At 40.7% G+C, this 20964-nt stretch overlaps 1 protein-coding gene across 1 annotated transcript; it reads right to left on the bottom strand.

Annotated features, from left to right (window-relative positions):
• Positions 1 to 1266: 1266 nt before the first annotated feature.
• LOC311497590 (uncharacterized protein F54H12.2-like) lies at positions 1267 to 2543 on the bottom strand (the record flags this gene model as incomplete). Its single annotated transcript, XM_084557901.1, has 2 exons — positions 1267 to 1758; positions 1857 to 2543. 2 exons carry the CDS (start codon positions 2541 to 2543, stop codon positions 1267 to 1269), a joined length of 1179 nt encoding a protein of 392 aa, XP_084414027.1.
• Positions 2544 to 20964: the final 18421 nt, after the last annotated feature.

Genomic DNA, 20964 nt, shown 5'->3' with positions numbered 1-20964 from the left:
GAGATATTAGAAGAGAGAGGATTGAATCCTTATGAAAAAATGAAGAAGTACAATGCTCTGCTCCAACGCTATCTCAGCCTCGCCAGACAAGGGGAGAAAGAAGTTCAACCGATAACTCTGAGTCTGCCGCGAGAGGAGCTGCATCAGGGGGAGAATGTGGAGCTGCAAGGAGGGAGGGGGGAGGAGGAGGAAGATGTTTTAAAGAGTCTGCCGACTCGCAGTCGTAAAAATGCAGAGTATGTGATGAAAAAACTATCCAAGAGCGACAGTGGCTGGACGCCGAAAGGTGAATTTATCTACAGAGGGAAAACTGTGAGAGGATCTCATATGCTCGATCTGGTCAAACATCTGACCAGCTCCTATAAGAAAGTCAATGAACAGCCTCCCGAAGGATGGACAGAATTTCTCATGACTCTGTCAGAACTTAATATTCCCGAGACCTCTGTGACTAACCCTCGAGCCCGTGAACAGTTTAGGAGACTCAAAAACTTTGGCCCGCTGCAGACGGATACTGCTGCTGCTGCTGCTGAACCCCCCTCTGTCCGTCGATCGAAAAAGAGACAATACTCGCCTGTGGAGTGGGCAGAGTTTACTCCTTGATACCGTCATTTAAAAAAAAAAATAAAAAATTGTACGGCAAGAAAGAGTCTGTAATTCATTTTGTGTTTAATAAAGCTTTATTGAATCCGTACAATGTCGCAGACTTTTTCATTCTAATATCACAAGCGGTAGCAGTCTTTAAATATTTGTAGAGAACAGGCTAACTGGTTACAATTTCCCCGGCAGGGGACCGCCAGACATTTTTGACATTTTTTAACAAAATCAGACACCATGACAGCGTTTCTAACGACATCGTCGGTGTAGTGAGATAGCACGCTGGCGTAAAACAGGCCTCTTCCTCTCTGGCACAAATAATACGCGCAGTGTTGACCGCAAACGTCAGATAATTCATGCTGGAGCTGACGACCGTGGTATAGGATCTTTTTTATTCCGCGTTGACGTTCCAGGAAATGTATGATGCTCTTAGGATAATATTCAAAATTCGGGCTGAATCCGAAGGAGTCAAAGAACGTGGCCTTTCCATCTTTTTCCAGAGTGAGGGCCAGCCAGTGCTCGCCTGGCAGATGACGGGGGTGGGTGTTCACGATATAGTAGACGGGTAGCGAGGGCTGTAGGGAAGGTAATTCGTCCGAAGCCCAGACACCGCTGAACACACCGCCCAGTAACCCGCTCAAGAGTGTTTCCAGCTCCGTAGAATTCATCGTTTCAGTAATAATCCACCAGCACTTGTCGTTTTGAATTGATTTCCAGAATGGAATCGTAACAGGCGTAGACGATGAGGGTGAGGGTGTGAGGTAAGGGAACTCGGAATCTCATTTCCAGCCTCAAACTACCGCTGGATACAGGGGAGAGAGCCCCGACGTCCTCGTCGGCGCTCAGATTGAAAACAAATAGAGTATAACCTCTTTCAAAATCTTCACGGTCGATAGACAGAGGTAAATCCTTCAGATGTCTCCCGGTGGCGGTGAACAGATTATAAAATTCTCTCACGGAAATACCGCCGTTAAATTGGGGTTGGAAAGCTTTGGATGGGATCTGCCTGCCGTTATGACACAGAGCTAGGTACTCCACGTCGTTGTGGGTAAAGTTGAAAGGCGAGAGATCTTTTCTTCCGGTGAAGGCGTTGTGGTTCACCATGCCTAAAACGACATATTTAGGCATGGTGAACCCAGAAACAGGTTCTCCTGATTGCTTAGTCTGGAGTTTTGAGGAATAGAGTAGGTTTTCACATTGATTCTTGACAAGGGGTAGAGGGCGTTGCCTTTCATCAGAGCCGCTGAATGACCTAAACGTACTGCGGGGGAAACGGTTACTTTTTTCACAAACAGAGAAGCTCCCAGTATTTTTAGACGGAAGTCGGCGTTGGGCTGACTCATCAGACAGAAAGCGTCGCTGGCTCGGGTCAGTTTAATGCGCAAGTCGACGTTGTTCAAAAGAAGTTTCTCGCTGAAGAAGATGTCCGCGTGCAGGGGCCCCAACACTTGAAACTCGTTCGAGGCGGTGCTAAACTGGGCCCTTTTAACCAGACCCCTATTGGGACCGTCGGCAGCCGTCACGGTTGAATCCATAAAACCGGCTGTGTCTTTGTAAAACAACCCGGCGCTGAACTGACTTTTCAGCGAATCGTCTGAAAAGTTTAGCAGAGTTTCAATCATAGCTCTGTAGGGGTGTGTGGCGCTGGATTGGGAGATTAATCTATCTCCCAGGGTCACGTCGACCTGAGAGAAAATGGTATTGAGGGGATAGTTGATCACGGCCACACGAGCATCCTGCGCCAAGTTTGTCCCGTCTCCGTTCATAATTTGTAGACGCAGGAGAAGCAGAGTGTTGGTGAGATCCAGGTATTTCTCTCCATCACCGGGGATGAAAAATTCAATGGGGCCGGCGTCTGTGAGAGCCGATAGAGGGGAAATCTCTGTATACTGGCTCTGCTCGATAGACATCTGCGTGGCCGGAGCCGCGAATAAGTCCAGCTCCGTCATGCTGCATTCCGGCGATTTGTGATGTAAAAGAGCCATGATCAAAACACGTGACTTACCCTCTGATACGCTTCTTTGGAGGCTTGCAAATAGTCGACGTCACAAGATGGCATTCAATAGATTCAAATAGATGATAGCTTCACGCCGCAGCAAAATGAAATGCACGTCTGACGCTTGGGGACCCACAGTTTTATACCAGACTCTGTTTACTGAACCCGCAATTATATTTGTGGCGGGAGTGTCTTATCCGTAGAAGGGTTGAGGAAGTTAACTTTTAGCCAGGGGGAGTATGTGCTTCTGAACGTAACCTTTGACACTGAGGCTTCCTGATGACGCTCACCAATTTTTATTTTTTAATTCTGGCTCGGACTGAAGCATGAAGCAGCGAAACAACCTCATTGACTGAAAGTATCTCACTAACGTTAGCTTTTCACCGCGCACAGAACATGGGAGGGCTCGGTTGGCATCACGTGACTATAGAAACACGTCTGCTCATGCTCATAAACTTATGGTTCAACATGCCTGGACTTATTCCGGGGGAGTATGGAGGGGTGCGTGGGCGTGGGCGTGTGGGTGTGTGTGTGTGTGCGTGTGTGTGTGTGTGTGTGCGTGTGTGTGTGTGTGCGTGTGTGTGTGTGGGTGGGTGTGTGTGTGTGTGGGGGGGTGTGTGTGTGGGGGTGGGTGTGTGTGTGTGTGTGGGGGTGTGTTGGTGTGTGGGGGTGTGTGGGAAAATGGGACAGGCCGGAAAACAGCACTTCCGCAGGCCGGAAAACACCACTTCCCCCCTTCCGCACTTCCCCCCCTTCCTCAAGATACAAGACATAGGATACAGTACATCCGGGGTCACCGGAAGTTCAGGGTCATCAATCATCTTGAACATTCCTGAGTGACACTAGGTATCCTTATTCTTTTTTTCACAGCCACAGTGAAAAAAGCCCAGCAAAGGCTCTATTTCATCAGGCTGCTCAGGAAAGCTGGTCTGAACCACCGCCCCCTCACCCAGGCCTACAGAGGGCTGATAGAGAGCATCCTCACCGCAGGCATCAGTGTCTGGTATGGCAACACCACACAGGCAGAGAGGAAGGCTCTGCAAAGAGTCATAAAGACAGCGGAGAGGATTATAGGGACAAAACTTCCTTCCATGGACTGTATGTACGTGCAGTGCTGTAGGAAACGAGCAGAGGGAATCATCAGAGACTCACTCCACCCAGACTCACTCCACCCAGCTCACTCTCTGAGCACAAACACTGCACGTACAACCTTAGACACAGCAGAGCGGACAGTATCATCACATATAGAACTCGTTTTTTCGACAGGTTCTTCCCTGCCACAGTCAGACTGATGGCAAAACAATAACTACTGAACCTGTGGAAAAAATAACCAAACACTACCTCACTTTAATTACATGTGCAATAGCTGACTTAATATTATTATCTCTGTACAATGTGCAATCTGTTCTGTAGTTCCCCGATAAATGTGCAATAGTCCATCAGTGCAATATTCCCAATGCTCTCTCTCTCTCTCTCCTGCTCTCCCCCCCACCCCCACCGTACATTCCTAGAACCAGTCAAACCAGTTTATCTATCTACTATTATTTATTACTCTGTCACCAACATTGCCCTCTCACGTTCATACCTCTTATATTGTAATATTACAGTTGCATATTGCTTCTATATTTTGTATTTATATTTTTTTCTGTATAGTGATTTCTATATTTTATACTTCTTTTTTTTTAACTAAACTGTTGACTCTGTGAGAGCCCTGCACAAGAATTCCAATGTGTTATTTCAGCCTGTGATACAGGTTCTTCTAGTCTCTCCCTAAGGCCTGAGCAAAGTGTTGGGACATCAAGGCCATAAAGAAAATCAAGAATTGCCTTATTCTGTGAATCAGTCTGAAGTTCTGAGGTATAGAAATCCCTGAATGCTCCATTCAGTTCCAACGTGTCTGTAGTTGTGCGGCCATTTGGCAGTCGAATCTTAAAAATGTGTTGTTTTGCTTTACAGCCTTTAAGTTGGTTAGCTAGTAACTTGCCAGATTTGTTTCCATGTATATAACATTTTGTTTTATTTTTTAATAGCAACTGTTTGACCATGTGAGTGGTGAGTAAGTCAAATCTAGTTTTAAGTTCTAGTCATTTTTTGTAGAGGTCTGGACATTTAGTTTGGGTGTATTGTCTATCAAATTCTCTGATTTGGTGAACGAGGTTGTCATGACGCTCTTTATAAGATTCTAGTTTCATTTGAGCAGTGTAGGCTATGATCTGCCCCTGAAGGTAAGCCTTAAGAGCGTCCCATACTGTTAATTAGACATATGGAGATATATTGGTGTTCAGAAAGAAAGTTATTTCTGATTCCATATATTTGATAAAGTTATCATTTGACAGTAAGGCTGAGTTAAATCTCCACTGTCTAGTTCTCTGAGGAAAGGACATAGACAAAGTAACAGGGGCTGAATAAAGCAGGCTGACCTACTTGCCACACCAGGATTAGTGGAGGATCGATCAAGGACTGGATCTAACCAGCAGTTAAAGTCACCCCCAAGTACAAGAGAATAAGTGTTAAGATTTTGTAATAATGTGAACAGCTTTTTAAAGAAACCCACATCGTCCGTATTTGGGGCATATACATTAACAACGACGACTAGTAAATTATATAGCTTGCCAGTGACACAAATCACATGTCTGGGCGGCTGTGGCTCAGTAGGTAGAGCGGGTTGTCCACGAACCAGAGGGTTAGCGGCTCGATCCCCGGAATGTGCCACATGCCGAAGTGTCCTTGAGCAAGACACTGAACCCCCAGTTGCTGTGAATGTGTGTGTGCTTGTGTGAACGAATGGGTAGATGCATCCATGACTGTAAAGCGCTTTGAGTGCCAATAGGTAGAAAAGCGCTATATAAAAGCAAGGCCATTTACCATTTACCATGTCAGCCAAATTAGTCAGAAATTACATTGTGTGGTTCAAAGGCAATGACCTGATTGATTAGAATTGAAATTCTCCATGATTTAGTTTGGAAAGAGGAATAGAAGACCTGTTCTGCCCATTGTGATAGCAAGCGACTATTGTCTAACTGTGGATGTGGGTTCCTTGAAGGAAAACTTTGTTCAAGGTGGTTTTGAATGCACCGTCAGTCTGTTCACTGGTAGTAGGATGCTGGTTGGGACTCAGAGTTGGGGTATTAGTGGGACATGCACTGTTACAGACTGTCCAACCTTCATGACTCCCTAGATTTGAATATCTGAGGGAAGCCCTGAAGCAGATGAAAATACATCCTGAAAGAGGACCATAGGAGAAATGATATGATAAATCACACTGGTACTTTTTAACATTCAATTTTAAAATTACATTGCTAATGGAAATTAGGCTAGACAGACATCACATGGAGAAAATATGGCCCAGTGATGAAATAGGTAACATGACTAACTCCAAATACATGTCAGTTTTGGCACATAGCCTTCTGGTGTCTCCTTTAACAACAAAGTTTAATGTTCTGGAAGGAACTCAAGAGTTGAAAAATCTGTGGGTGGACCTGAATGGGGCTGTGCAAAGTCCAAAATAGGAGAAATGAAAAGAGAACTATTAAGAATAAACTAGCAGCAAGATTCATGGAAAGATAGAAAAAGAAAAAACAAACAAAACAACCAGACACGAAAGAGGAAAACACTCAAAACAAATGAACTGACAGCTCACAGAGGGAAGACTTGGATGAGACACAGTTGAAACATGTCCACCTGTATCCACTGGGTGTCAGTAACCAACAGATCATCCAGATGTTCAAAATGGATCTGACAAACCAGACACAAAAACAAAACCCTAAAGTTGATAAGCTCATGATCAAACTTCAGAAAAGTGGATGCTGTACAACAACTGACACAACTCTACACATATAGCCTGCATCCTTCTAAATTTCAAAATAAAGTTATTTCAGTGAATGTTTATTCACTTTTCTTTTTCATATGATCTTGTTCCCAAAAGCAGCAGAGGGCAGTACTTGCTGTTCTGGGTGTTTCTACCTCTATGCATGCATTTTATATGTTATGTACAGTACTGTAGATATCCTATATTATTGTTACGACTCGTTAGGTGTATTATAGGCAAGGAGACATAAACACAACAATCAAAATTAATGATGACAGAGTTTGTGTGGTGAATAAAAGGAAAATGCTTTATTGAACAAGCAGCACTACTAATACAAAAACTCAATTGTGGAGGAGAGTGAGACAGTGTGGTTGTGCCAAATAATCATAAAAACATACAACAAAACTAGGCCTGTACTGAGGCTTCAACTGAAACAAAATGCAAACAAAAACCTCTCTCTTACCTAAAAAAAATGGAGCTTAAGAAAAATAAATACAAAAGTGGCACCAACCCTAAAACCTAATGTGTATATACAAGGAAGTACTACGTGAACGGGAAAAATGTATGGAGTACTCCAAACCTACCTAATCTCACTTTCTCACTCCACAAACCTATTATTTAATTACACGAAGTATTGTACAGAAAACCAACAATGCAGGCAGGCAGAGAATGAGTCCTCGTCACTGCAGGCACGGTCCTTTTATATGGAACCTGGGGTGATTGGCCAGGTGTGGTTCACAGGTGTATTCTAATTGCGTCAAGTTAACCTGAGGAGTGAGAAGGAGGAGGGGAAGAGGAGAACAGGAGGGAAAAACACACATGCAAAGAATTCTGCCCTCTGACCCTGCCTGTCATGTAACAATTATGTTGACATATATTCACATACAGTATATTAAATGAGAGATTATTTTATTAATCTCACAAATGCTGTAGGTACATCAATCACTTTAAAGCTTTGTGTTGTTTCTTAAAGAAGTCAGCAGTTTAGTCAATGAACTGACTCCATGTACCTTGGTCCCTAACTGATTAACCTCAGCATAAGTTCTACTGTTGAAGGAGAGTTTCACCACCTTTAACACAAATACGTGTCCTTTTCAGAAATGTTCTACTGAAATGTGGGTGGAGGGTAAGATTTGTACTGTCATTTTCCTTTAGTATTTACTGCTGTTCTTGTGTCTTCTCTGCATCTTGTGCACAGATCATTCAGCCTCTTTTTTTATTATTTGCATCTAGTCGTATATATAACTCTCTTTTTAAACATTGCTCATATTTTTGATTATACTTTCATTTCATTTTAGAGTTAATGTGTTAAAACAGGTCTGTTCATGATTTGAAGAGCAGTAAAACTTTCAGTACCCTGAAATGTTATGAGTGTATACCAGGACAGACTAGAACCTGCAGTGACACAATAAAACAATGCCCTTAACAGGGGGAGTTTTCAGCCCCCACACTCAAGACGAGAGAACATCTAAGTTTATTAAGTTATTGATTCCTTCATCTCAGTTATCTTAACTTTATACTGTGCAATAAAACCGTTGAGCTCAACAGGAAGTTGAGCATAAAGGGAAGTGGCATGCTTGGATTATTTTCTGCACCCTGTTAAAGGGTCCCAACCACAAGTTTGTGAGATTGTCTGCTGACTGAAACAGAAAAGTGAGAAATAAAGTTTTCTCTGCATGTCTTCAGAAAATTGCAGCAAAAATGCAAAAACCAGTCTCATGAAGGATATGATCTTAAGTAGGGTTTGTGTATCAACAATACAGCAGGGGGTTGCATAGACTTCACCAGTGTTCTAGTTTTATTTTTGTTCAATAAACACTAATTAAAAAAACACACACATCAACTGCACACCTCTGTGAGATGCTAGTGGGGACGTCTGCATCGTGTCGTCCCCCCTCTCATTTAATTTCTTCTCTTCTTTGTTCTTGTTTTTGCAGGTTTCACTATGCAGCCTGTATCGGCGATGGAGAAATGTGTGTCTGAAAGTGGAGACTGTCATTTGCACCCCTAAAGGAAGGACAACAGAATCTGAACTTAAAGGACAGTTTCTGTTGAATTCAGGCAGCCACATTAAGGACACGTTGGAAAGTGGAACAGTGGAACAGTTTGTGCTCCATGTCAGAAAGTTGCCTATAAGGCTGGCCTAAGTAATGTTTACAGACAGAGCTGCACCTTGTGCATCAATGGTTGGAATGAAAAGAGAGAGAAAGCATCCATCTGCACATGTCTGATCAAGATGTATTACACTTTTATTTTTATAAATTGTAATTGCTATTGCAGCTTTGCTGTACTGATGATGAACACGTTTTCTGAGATAAAAATGGACCCTTCTGGAAATAATTTTTTGTTTTCTTTAAAATATCAATACAAAGAATAACTACTCAGAAATAAAACTCACAATGTGTGATTGGTGGTTACATGCTGTCAGACAACATAAAAACCTATTGTGGTTCATACAGTGTCCTAGTTCCTTGACCTGGATTAAAATGAACACATTCTGAGTAAATGAAACAAAAATGTTGCAGACAACCATCTGTGCATTAAACACAAACCACTTTAAGGTTGTAGAGTCTGATGAGCACGCTAGAGCTGAAATAGTGTAGCTATTCATTTCAGTGCAACAAAGTTATGAGTCCTTTCTTTTGAAAAAGAAATTGTGAATAATGACTATTTTTGACAATTTTGTGACGTTTCATACACTGATCAAGCAACTGATTGACAATGTAAAATAAAATAATTCAGCTTTTATACCTAGATTTTGACAAACAGCCTCACCAAGAGGGCAACCAAGAGTTGTAGGACTTAACATGTCATTAGCTGATTTTCTAATTTAGCAGTGGAGATTTTTAACAAACGTCAAATAAATTATGTAGATTCAAATAATACTGTGAGATTTAACTTTGCTAATTTGGAAAAACATCAAATTAAACTTTTTAATAAGTGACTGACAACATGTTAAATGTTCACATAAATTAATTCACATAAGGAATAAAGTAGAAGGCAATTGTGTATTTCTGATTCAAAACATAATTTAAAATCTTAATTCAGTTTCCAGAAAATGTTCAAGGATTTTTTAGAGTCAGGTTTTGTCTCCATCAGTAAAGAATGGAGGTGTGGTTTGAAGGGTGAAGCCAGCCCTTTCTCATGAGAACTATTTATACCCGCAAGAGGTCAAATTAAAACTCAATTGTACTCCACCATCACAAAATGTATCTCCTCACACTGATCCTTGGGATTGTGCTTCTCCCTGAAGGTAAGTTTTGTTCTGTATTTTTTAAAAACTGTTTCGATGCTTCAGAAAACAAGTACTATAATTTTCCTTTAGTATTTACTGCTGTTCTTCATGAATCTCTGCATCTTCTACACAGATGATTCAGCCTCTTTTTATTTGCATGTATTCGTATATATAACTCATTTTTTAAGCACTGCTTATATTTTATATTTTTAAAACAGGTGTTTTTCATGCTTTGAAGACAAGGGCAGTAGATTTAAATCTTATTTATGTCACCATTTTGTGTTTCATCAGCCAGTACCCTGAACTGTTATGAGTGTTTACCAGGACGGTATGGAACCTGCACTGACACAATAAAACAATGTCCTTCACAGTGTGCTACAATAAGAATGGTGACTTATGCAGGTATGGTGTTCTGTACCTCTTCCTGTTTCTTCTTGACACTGGCCCAGTTTACAATGACTACTATTTCATTCCAGGTGCTTCAAAACTTTTGGATGTCAATGGAAAATCATGTGCTTTGCCTGAGCAGTGTGGCGAGTACTCAGTCAACTTTGGATTCTCCAGAACTGTAGTTACCAACAAGTGTTGCACCTCCGACCTCTGCAACACCCAACCTGCCCCAGGTAAATTACATCATGACCTTTGCATTTACTGCACCACTGAGAGATACTTTTGTTGACACTGGTATTTTGTTGAATGAGAAAAAAAAACATTAAAATGTGAAAACTACTGTGACCCCATGAATGCAAAGTCTGATTTGACTAAATCTTTACAAAACTGAAAATTACTTTTCCACCCATCACCATCTTTAATTGGAGTTAGCCCATCAGCACGTACATGTAATCCTATCTGTGAATCTTTACAACTGTTAATATCAGTTCAAAGCCTAAAGACCCATCAGCTCCTCTTGAGTACATACTGTAAGAACAATGAAAAACATCTTGTGTGTCAAAATCATCAGAGAATAGATTAAAATATTATCATCGGATAAACTAATCAATGATGTAAATATTTAAATTATGTATATATCACGGTTCATTCAAATGATGAAATTATAATATAAATTATTGAAAATAATGTATATTTTATTTCACAGAGCCCAGTAAAACCAATCCAAATGGCAGAAAGTGCTTCAGTTGTAACGGACAAACGTGCACCGCAACTGTAAACTGCCAGGGGAAAGAGGACTACTGCATCTCAGGAACAGGTAGCATGACTTCTGTACTAAGAAGCATTTAGTGATTCTAGTGTTAAAATTTTGAGGCCAGCTGACTGACATAATTGTCTTTCTCCCGGGGAATTCAGGCAGCCAAACGATGACTGTGAAGGGCTGTGCCACCAAGGCAATCTGCTCACAGACGCTAAATTCAGTGATCGCAGCAGACTTTGGAACTGGAATTAGGTGCTGTCAGGGCAACTACTGCAACAGCGCCAGCAGTACAAGTGCTGGCGCTGTTACAGAAACAACCCGCTCTCGGGGCGTCAGCGCTAGCAGTACAAGTGCTGGCACTGTTACAAAAACAACCCGCTCTCGGGGCGTCAGCGCCAGCAGTACAAGTGCTGGCCTCCTGCTCCTGGTGACGCCGCTGATCTCTTTGATTCTGAACTGATGGAGAAAGAAGAATCACTGTCCAGATTTGCTTCACATCATTGCGTAGGCTCGTAGCACTTACTGCCTCACACATGACCTTAGGTGATATGTGAGAAGTAGAAAGTTTAGTAACCAACACGAAAAAATAAAATGATTTTGTGCTTCTAACTTTCTTTTTTAAATTTGTTTATATGTTGCTTCCAAATACAATAAACTGCAACTGCTTTGCATATGATTGTGAATAAAACAAAGTAAATAATAAATTCATTGACAATTTTTGTTGTAAGTTCTGGGTTTTCTGACATTTTGTCTTATAACTATAGTGGATATTTACATCAGACAACGTGACATGTACTGTTTCAGGTTGCATCACAAAGGCCGGTCAAAGAGGTCATCAAGGTCCAGGTCTGATTCAGACTCTGTATTTGCTGATTCCAGACACATGTGGTATAAGTACAGTAGGGCCCCTATATGTGATTCAGTGATTAACTTGCTGAATTGAATACAAATATGGATGTATCAGTACTTATTACAAAAAGCAATAAGACATTTATATTTTAACATTTATTTTTTGACCTTCTTGAGCTTTTCTTTGGGCCATCATGTTTGATCAATCAGACTGGTTTTACATCACTGAAACCAGAATTAGTCTCGTGTTTTAGTAGCAACACCTTTTCCTCTTTTTGAGGGATGTCTGAAAAACTTCCTCATACAAAACCAGAAATTTCACACGTTCCAACTGAACCTAGCCTGACGTAGCCATACTCAATTCTAGTCACAATGTGAGTCTGATACCGCTCCATTGGGCTGTGATTATGGGGCGTGTTTCAACCGAACCAGGAAAAAAAATGCCTCTGCACTCAATTGGATAGAACTATAACCAATCAGAGCAACGGAGTGTGTGACGTATGTTAATTGTGTCCCATCTTCTTAGCGACCATCGGAGCCAGATAAATTAAACTTTTGCCGAATCCCGTAGGAAGGACGGCAAAAACATCTTTCCGATTAACAAATGTCTTGATCGCATTTATCTGTTCCTCTTTTAAAATGAATGCGCTGTCGATATCTTCTAGAACAGAGTCGATGGCAGAATCTACACATCTCAGTTCTCCAGCGGCAGCCATCTTTGTTGTGAACAAATGCAACCCAAGCGCTCTTTGGTGACGTGATTACGTTACTGTTGATCATCTGTCCATCATCGTATAAAGCCCGCCCTGAGAATCTGATTGGTACGAACAGCTCCTGGTCGAGCATAATTGCGCCTCAACGGAGCAACGACAGACCGAACTTCCAGACCTCAAATGTTGTGGTCGGGACTAAGTTCGGCTGGCACCCAGGCTAAACTGAACCAGAACCCAGTGTCTAAATGTAGAAATGTCCAACCGTGATCACGATTACAGAAATAACAGCTGTGTCTCCTGTGGTATAGATCTGCCTGAGAACCACATGATTTTTAGGTTATACCCATTTTGATATTTAAAATAGTATTTGAGTAATTTAATTTAATTCAAGACTCTAAACGAATAAATGTGTTTATTGCTGGGTTTTATTTCAGACAGTGCTTCAGTAATTGTCAGTGTCTCTCTGTATTTGTCCTTTTTAAATAAACAAATAAAAAATAAGTGTCATCTGATGTTAATGTCACATATAACAAACTGTGATTTCAACTGACTGAACAATTTATTAAAAACAAACCCAGTGTGAGACAAAAATAATCTGGATTCAAAGCAATAGGACAAAAAAGTCAAATGATTTTGGTGCATTTGCTAAAATGAATTTGGAAACAGTTTACAAATATCTAGCTGAATTTACATGAGCCAACCTGACCTTGAATCACTCATTGCTCGAAGCTGGTATGGATAGGCTTTGATTTGATTATTACAGAGGCTGATTCAGATTTATTTCTCCGTGCCCAGTAGATTTAGTGTGGACAGAAATTAGATTTATAAAGAGAGAGAAGAGAAGACAGACCTCGGAATCCCCACTTCCACCTGCAACTGGATCTTGGATTTCCTGACCGAAAGACCACAGGTGGTGAAGATGGGAGGACGGGTGTCTGCTGAGCTCAGGGTCAGCACAGGATCACCACAGGGCTGCTGCCTCAGCCCCAAACTCTTCACCCTGTACACACACGACTGCGTCTCCACAGGACAGCACCATCATCATCAAATATGCTGATGACACCGCCATCCTGGGGCTCATCAAGGGGGGAGACGAGTCAAGATACAGGGCCTTGGTCAACAACATCCTTGTCAATGGAGAGGAGAACGACCTCATCCTCAACACAGGCAAGACCAAGGAAATAATTCTGGACTTCAGGAAGAATCCTCCCCCTCTACAGCCTCTTTTCATCAGAGGGACTGAGGTGGAGAGGGCAGACAGCTACAGATTCCTGGGACTGCAGGTCACATCTGACCTGAGCTGGACTCTCAACACCACAGCCACAGTGAAAAAAGCCCAGCAAAGGCTCTATTTCATCAGGCTGCTCAGGAAAGCTGGTCTGAACCACCGCCCCCTCACCCAGGCCTACAGAGGGCTGATAGAGAGCATCCTCACCGCAGGCATCAGTGTCTGGTATGGCAACACCACACAGGCAGAGAGGAAGGCTCTGCAAAGAGTCATAAAGACAGCGGAGAGGATTATAGGGACAAAACTTCCTTCCATGGACTGTATGTACGTGCAGTGCTGTAGGAAACGAGCAGAGGGAATCATCAGAGACTCACTCCACCCAGACTCACTCCACCCAGCTCACTCTCTGAGCACAAACACTGCACGTACAACCTTAGACACAGCAGAGCGGACAGTATCATCACATATAGAACTCGTTTTTTCGACAGGTTCTTCCCTGCCACAGTCAGACTGATGGCAAAACAATAACTACTGAACCTGTGGAAAAAATAACCAAACACTACCTCACTTTAATTACATGTGCAATAGCTGACTTAATATTATTATCTCTGTACAATGTGCAATCTGTTCTGTAGTTCCCCGATAAATGTGCAATAGTCCATCAGTGCAATATTCCCAATGCTCTCTCTCTCTCTCTCCTGCTCTCCCCCCCACCCCCACCGTACATTCCTAGAACCAGTCAAACCAGTTTATCTATCTACTATTATTTATTACTCTGTCACCAACATTGCCCTCTCACGTTCATACCTCTTATATTGTAATATTACAGTTGCATATTGCTTCTATATTTTGTATTTATATTTTTTTCTGTATAGTGATTTCTATATTTTATACTTCTTTTTTTTTAACTAAACTGTTGACTCTGTGAGAGCCCTGCACAAGAATTCCAATGTGTTATTTCAGCCTGTGATACAGGTTCTTCTAGTCTCTCCCTAAGGCCTGAGCAAAGTGTTGGGACATCAAGGCCATAAAGAAAATCAAGAATTGCCTTATTCTGTGAATCAGTCTGAAGTTCTGAGGTATAGAAATCCCTGAATGCTCCATTCAGTTCCAACGTGTCTGTAGTTGTGCGGCCATTTGGCAGTCGAATCTTAAAAATGTGTTGTTTTGCTTTACAGCCTTTAAGTTGGTTAGCTAGTAACTTGCCAGATTTGTTTCCATGTATATAACATTTTGTTTTATTTTTCAATAGCAACTGTTTGACCATGTGAGTGGTGAGTAAGTCAAATCTAGTTTTAAGTTCTAGTCATTTTTTGTAGAGGTCTGGACATTTAGTTTGGGTGTATTGTCTATCTAATTCTCTGATTTGGTGAACGAGGTTGTCATGACGCTCTTTATAAGATTCTAGTTTCATTTGAGCAGTGTAGGCTATGATCTGCCCCTGAAGGTAAGCCTTAAGAGCGTCCCATACTGTTAATTAGACATATGGAGATATATTGGTGTTCAGAAAGAAAGTTATTTCTGATTCCATATATTTGATAAAGTTATCATTTGACAGTAAGGCTGAGTTAAATCTCCACTGTCTAGTTCTCTGAGGAAAGGACATAGACAAAGTAACAGGGGCTGAATAAAGCAGGCTGACCTACTTGCCACACCAGGATTAGTGGAGGATCGATCAAGGACTGGATCTAACCAGCAGTTAAAGTCACCCCCAAGTACAAGAGAATAAGTGTTAAGATTTTGTAATAATGTGAACAGCTTTTTAAAGAAACCCACATCGTCCGTATTTGGGGCATATACATTAACAACGACGACTAGTAAAATATATAGCTTGCCAGTGACACAAATCACATGTCTGGGCGGCTGTGGCTCAGTAGGTAGAGCGGGTTGTCCACGAACCAGAGGGTTAGCGGCTCGATCCCCGGAATGTGCCACATGCCGAAGTGTCCTTGAGCAAGACACTGAACCCCCAGTTGCTGTGAATGTGTGTGTGCTTGTGTGAACGAATGGGTAGATGCATCCATGACTGTAAAGCGCTTTGAGTGCCAATAGGTAGAAAAGCGCTATATAAAAGCAAGGCCATTTACCATTTACCATGTCAGCCAAATTAGTCAGAAATTACATTGTGTGGTTCAAAGGCAATGACCTGATTGATTAGAATTGAAATTCTCCATGATTTAGTTTGGAAAGAGGAATAGAAGACCTGTTCTGCCCATTGTGATAGCAAGCGACTATTGTCTAACTGTGGATGTGGGTTCCTTGAAGGAAAACTTTGTTCAAGGTGGTTTTGAATGCACCGTCAGTCTGTTCACTGGTAGTAGGATGCTGGTTGGGACTCAGAGTTGGGGTATTAGTGGGACATGCACTGTTACAGACTGTCCAACCTTCATGACTCCCTAGATTTGAATATCTGAGGGAAGCCCTGGAGCAGATGAAAATACATCCTGAAAGAGGACCATAGGAGAAATGATATGATAAATCACACTGGTACTTTTTAACATTCAATTTTAAAATTACATTGCTAATGGAAATTAGGCTAGACAGACATCACATGGAGAAAATATGGCCCAGTGATGAAATAGGTAACATGACTAACTCCAAATACATGTCAGTTTTGGCACATAGCCTTCTGGTGTCTCCTTTAACAACAAAGTTTAATGTTCTGGAAGGAACTCAAGAGTTGAAAAATCTGTGGGTGGACCTGAATGGGGCTGTGCAAAGTCCAAAATAGGAGAAATGAAAAGAGAACTATTAAGAATAAACTAGCAGCAAGATTCATGGAAAGATAGAAAAAGAAAAAACAAACAAAACAACCAGACACGAAAGAGGAAAACACTCAAAACAAATGAACTGACAGCTCACAGAGGGAAGACTTGGATGAGACACAGTTGAAACATGTCCACCTGTATCCACTGGGTGTCAGTAATCAACAGATCATCCAGATGTTCAAAATGGTTCTGACAAACCAGACACAAAATCAAAACCCTAAAGTTGATAAGCTCATGATCAAACTTCAGAAAAGTGGATGCTGTACAACAACTGACACAACTCTACACATATAGCCTGCATCCTTCTAAATTTCAAAATAAAGTTATTTCAGTGAATGTTTATTCACTTTTCTTTTTCATATGATCTTGTTCCCAAAAGCAGCAGAGGGCAGTACTTGCTGTTCTGGGTGTTTCTACCTCTATGCATGCATTTTATATGTTATGTACAGTACTGTAGATATCCTATATTATTGTTACGACTCGTTAGGTGTATTATAGGCAAGGAGACATACAACACAACAATCAAAATTAATGATGACAGAGTTTGTGTGGTGAATAAAAGGAAAATGCTTTATTGAACAAGCAGCACTACTAATACAAAAACACAATTGTGGAGGAGAGTGAGACAGTGTGGTTGTGCCAAATAATCATAAAAACATACAACAAAACTAGGCCTGTACTGAGGCTACAACTGAAACAAAATGCAAACAAAAATCTCTCTCTTACCTAAAAAAAAATGGAGTTTAAGAATAATAAATACAAAAGTGGCACCAACCCTAAAACCTAATGTGTATATACAAGGAAGTACTACGTGAACAGGAAAAATGTATGGAGTACTCCAAACTTACCTAATCTCACTTTCTCACTCCACAAACCTATTATTTAATTACACGAAGTATTGTACAGAAAACCAACAATGCAGGCAGGCAGAGAATGAGTCCTCGTCACTGCAGGCACGGTCCTTTTATATGGAACCTGGGGTGATTGGCCAGGTGTGGTTCACAGGTGTATTCTAATTGCGTCAAGTTAACCTGAGGAGTGAGAAGGAGGAGGGGAAGAGGAGAACAGGAGGGAAAAACACACATGCAAAGAATTCTGCCCCCTGACCCTGCCTGTCATGTAACAATTATGTTGACATATATTCACATACAGTATATTAAATGAGAGATTATTTTATTAATCTCAAAAATGCTGTAGGTAAATCAATCACTTTAAAGCTTTGTGTTGTTTCTTAAAGAAGTCAGCAGTTTAGTCAATGAACTGACTCAATGTACCTTGGTCCCTAACTGATTAACCTCAGCATAAGTTCTACTGTTGAAGGAGAGTTTCACCACCTTTAACACAAATACGTGTCCTTTTCAGAAATGTTCTACTGAAATGTGGGTGGAGGGTAAGATTTGTACTGTCATTTTCCTTTAGTATTTACTGCTGTTCTTGTGTCTTCTCTGCATCTTGTGCACAGATCATTCAGCCTCTTTTTTTATTATTTGCATCTAGTCGTATATATAACTCTCTTTTTAAACATTGCTCATATTTTTGATTATACTTTCATTTCATTTTAGAGTTAATGTGTTAAAACAGGTCTGTTCATGATTTGAAGAGCAGTAAAACTTTCAGTACCCTGAAATGTTATGAGTGTATACCAGGACAGACTAGAACCTGCAGTGACACAATAAAACAATGCCCTTAACAGGGGAAGTTTTCAGCCCCCACACTCAAGACGAGAGAACATCTAAGTTTATTAAGTTATTGATTCCTTCATCTCAGTTAACTTAACTTTATACTGTGCAATAAAACCGTTGAGCTCAACAGGAAGTTGAGCATAAAAGGAAGTGGCATGCTTGGATTATTTTCTGCACCCTGTTAAAGGGTCCCAACCACAAGTTTGTGAGATTGTCTGCTGACTGAAACAGAAAAGTGAGAAATAAAGTTTTCTCTGCATGTCTTCAGAAAATTGCAGCAAAAATGCAAAAACCAGTCTCATGAAGGATATGATCTTAAGTAGGGTTTGTGTATCAACAATACAGCAGGGGGTTGCATAGACTTCACCAGTGTTCTAGTTTTATTTTTGTTCAATAAACACTAATTAAAAAAACACACACATCAACTGCACACCTCTGTGAGATGCTAGTGGGGACGTCTGCATCGTGTCGTCCCCCCTCTCATTTAACTTCTTCTCTTCTTTGTTCTTGTTTTTGCAGGTTTCACTATGCAGCCTGTATCTGGGATGGAGAAATGTGTGTCTGAAAGTGGAGACTGTCATTTGCACCCCGAAAGGAAGGACAACAGAATCTGAACTTAAAGGACAGTTTCTGTTGAATTCAGGCAGCCACATTAAGGACACGTTGGAATCAAGTGGAATAGTTTGTGTTCCATGTCAGAAAGTTGCCTAAGGCTGGCCTAAGTAATGTTTACAGACAGAGCTGCACCCTGTGCATCAATGGTTGGAATGAAAAGAGAGAGAAAGCATCCATCTGCACATGTCTGATCAAGATGTATTACACTTTTATTTTTATAAATTGTAATTGCTATTGCAGTTTTGCTGTACTGATGATGAACACGTTTTCTGAGATAAAAATGGACCCTTCTGGAAATTATTTTTTGTTTTCTTTAAAATATCAATACAAAGAATAACTACTCAGAAATAAAACTCACAATGTGTGATTGGTGGTTACATGCTGTCAGACAACAGAAACCTATTGTGGTTCATACAGTGTCCTAGTTCCTTGACCTGGATTAAAATTAACACATTCTGAGTAAATGAAACAAAGATGTTGCAGACAACCATCTGTGCATTAAACACAAACCACTTTAAGGTTGTAGAGTCTGACGAGCACGCTAGAGCTGAAATAGTGTAGCTATTCATTTCAGTGCAACAAAGTTATGAGTCCTTTCTTTTGAAAAAGAAATGGTGAATAATGACTATTTTTGACAATTTTGTGACGTTTCATACACTGATCAAGCAACTGATTGACAATGTAAAATAAAATAATTCAGCTTTTATACCTAGATTTTGACAAACAGCCTCACCAAGAGTGCAACCAAGAGTTGTAGGACTTAAGATGTCATTAGCTGATTTTCTAATTTAGCAGTGGAGATTTTTAAGAAACGTCAAATAAATTATGTAGATTCAAATAATACTGTGAGATTCAACTTTGCTAATTTGGAAAAACATCAAATTAAACTTTTTAATAAGTGACTGACAACATGTTAAATGTTCACATAAATTAATTCACATAAGGAATAAAGTAGAAGGCAATTGTGTATTTCTGATATAAAAACTAATTTTCAGGTTTTGTCTCTATCAGTAAAGAATGGAAGTGTGGTTTGAAGGCAGGTGAAGCCAGCCCCTTCTCATGAGAACTATTTATACCCTTAAGAGGTCAAATTAAAACTCACTTGTACTCCACCATCACAAAATGTATCTCCTCACACTGATCCTTAGGATTGTGCTTCTCCCTGAAGGTAAGTTTTGTTCTGTTTTTTTTTTTTTAAACTGTTTCGATGCTTCAGAAAACAAGTACTATAATTTTCCTTTAGTATTTACTGCTGTTCTTCATGAATCTCTGCAATCCCGTACACAGATGATTCAGCCTCTTTTTATTTGCATGTACTCGTATATATAACTCATTTTTTAAGCACTGCTTATATTTTATTTTTTTAAAACAGGTGTTTTTCATGCTTTGAAGACAAGGGCAGTAGATTTAACTCTTCTTTATGTCACCATTTTGTGTTTCATCAGCCAGTACCCTGAACTGTTATGAGTGTTTACCAGGACCATATGGAACCTGCACTGACACAATAAAACAATGTCCTTCACAGTGTGCTACAATAAGAATGCTGACTTATGCAGGTATGGTGTTCTGTACCTCTTCCTGTTTCTTCTTGACACTGGCCCAGTTTACAATGACTACTATTTCATTCCAGGTGCTTCAAAACTTTTGGATGTCAATGGAAAATCATGTGCTTTGTCTGAGCAGTGTGGCGAGTACTCAGTCAACTTTGGATTCTCCAGAATCGTAGTTACCAGCAAGTGTTGCACCTCCGACCTCTGCAACACCCAACCTGCCCCAGGTAGGAAAAAAATAACAATTATACAAATATTTGATTTGAATGCTTAGTTCAAATGATAAAATTATCATATGATGTTTTTTAAATAATATATATTTTATTTCACAGAGCCCACCCCAACCGCTCCAAATGGCAAAAAGTGCTTGACTTGTGACGGACTGACGTGCACCTCAACTCTAAACTGCGTGGGGAATGAGGACCACTGCATCTCAGTAACAGGTAGCGTGACTTCTGTATTAAATTTATTTTTCTATATGTAGACCAGTGGTTCCCAAACTTTTTCTGCTGGGACCCCCTTTGGTACATAAGAGAATCTTCACGCCCCCCCCCCCCCCCCCCCCAAAAAAAGTTCAAACCTCAGCCTTTTTTGAACAAATAGAAGTAAACTTTACTGTGTAATATGTTCAGTGTAACAGGTTTGCGTTTGTGTGGGAGCCCGTCAAAAAAAATACTCAGTCATATCCCGATCACGTGACTGCCCCCCCCCAAAAAAAATCCTGTCCGGCAAAATCCAGAGAAAAAGTCCCGCTCCCTATGTTGTTGTCTAAAGTT

This window comes from Chelon labrosus (genome assembly GCF_963514085.1).
Source record: "Chelon labrosus genome assembly, chromosome: 12".
Taxonomy (NCBI): Eukaryota; Metazoa; Chordata; class Actinopteri; order Mugiliformes; family Mugilidae; genus Chelon; species Chelon labrosus.
The sequence above is the reverse complement of the archived record's forward strand: the minus strand, read 5'-3'. Positions and strand labels throughout refer to the sequence as shown.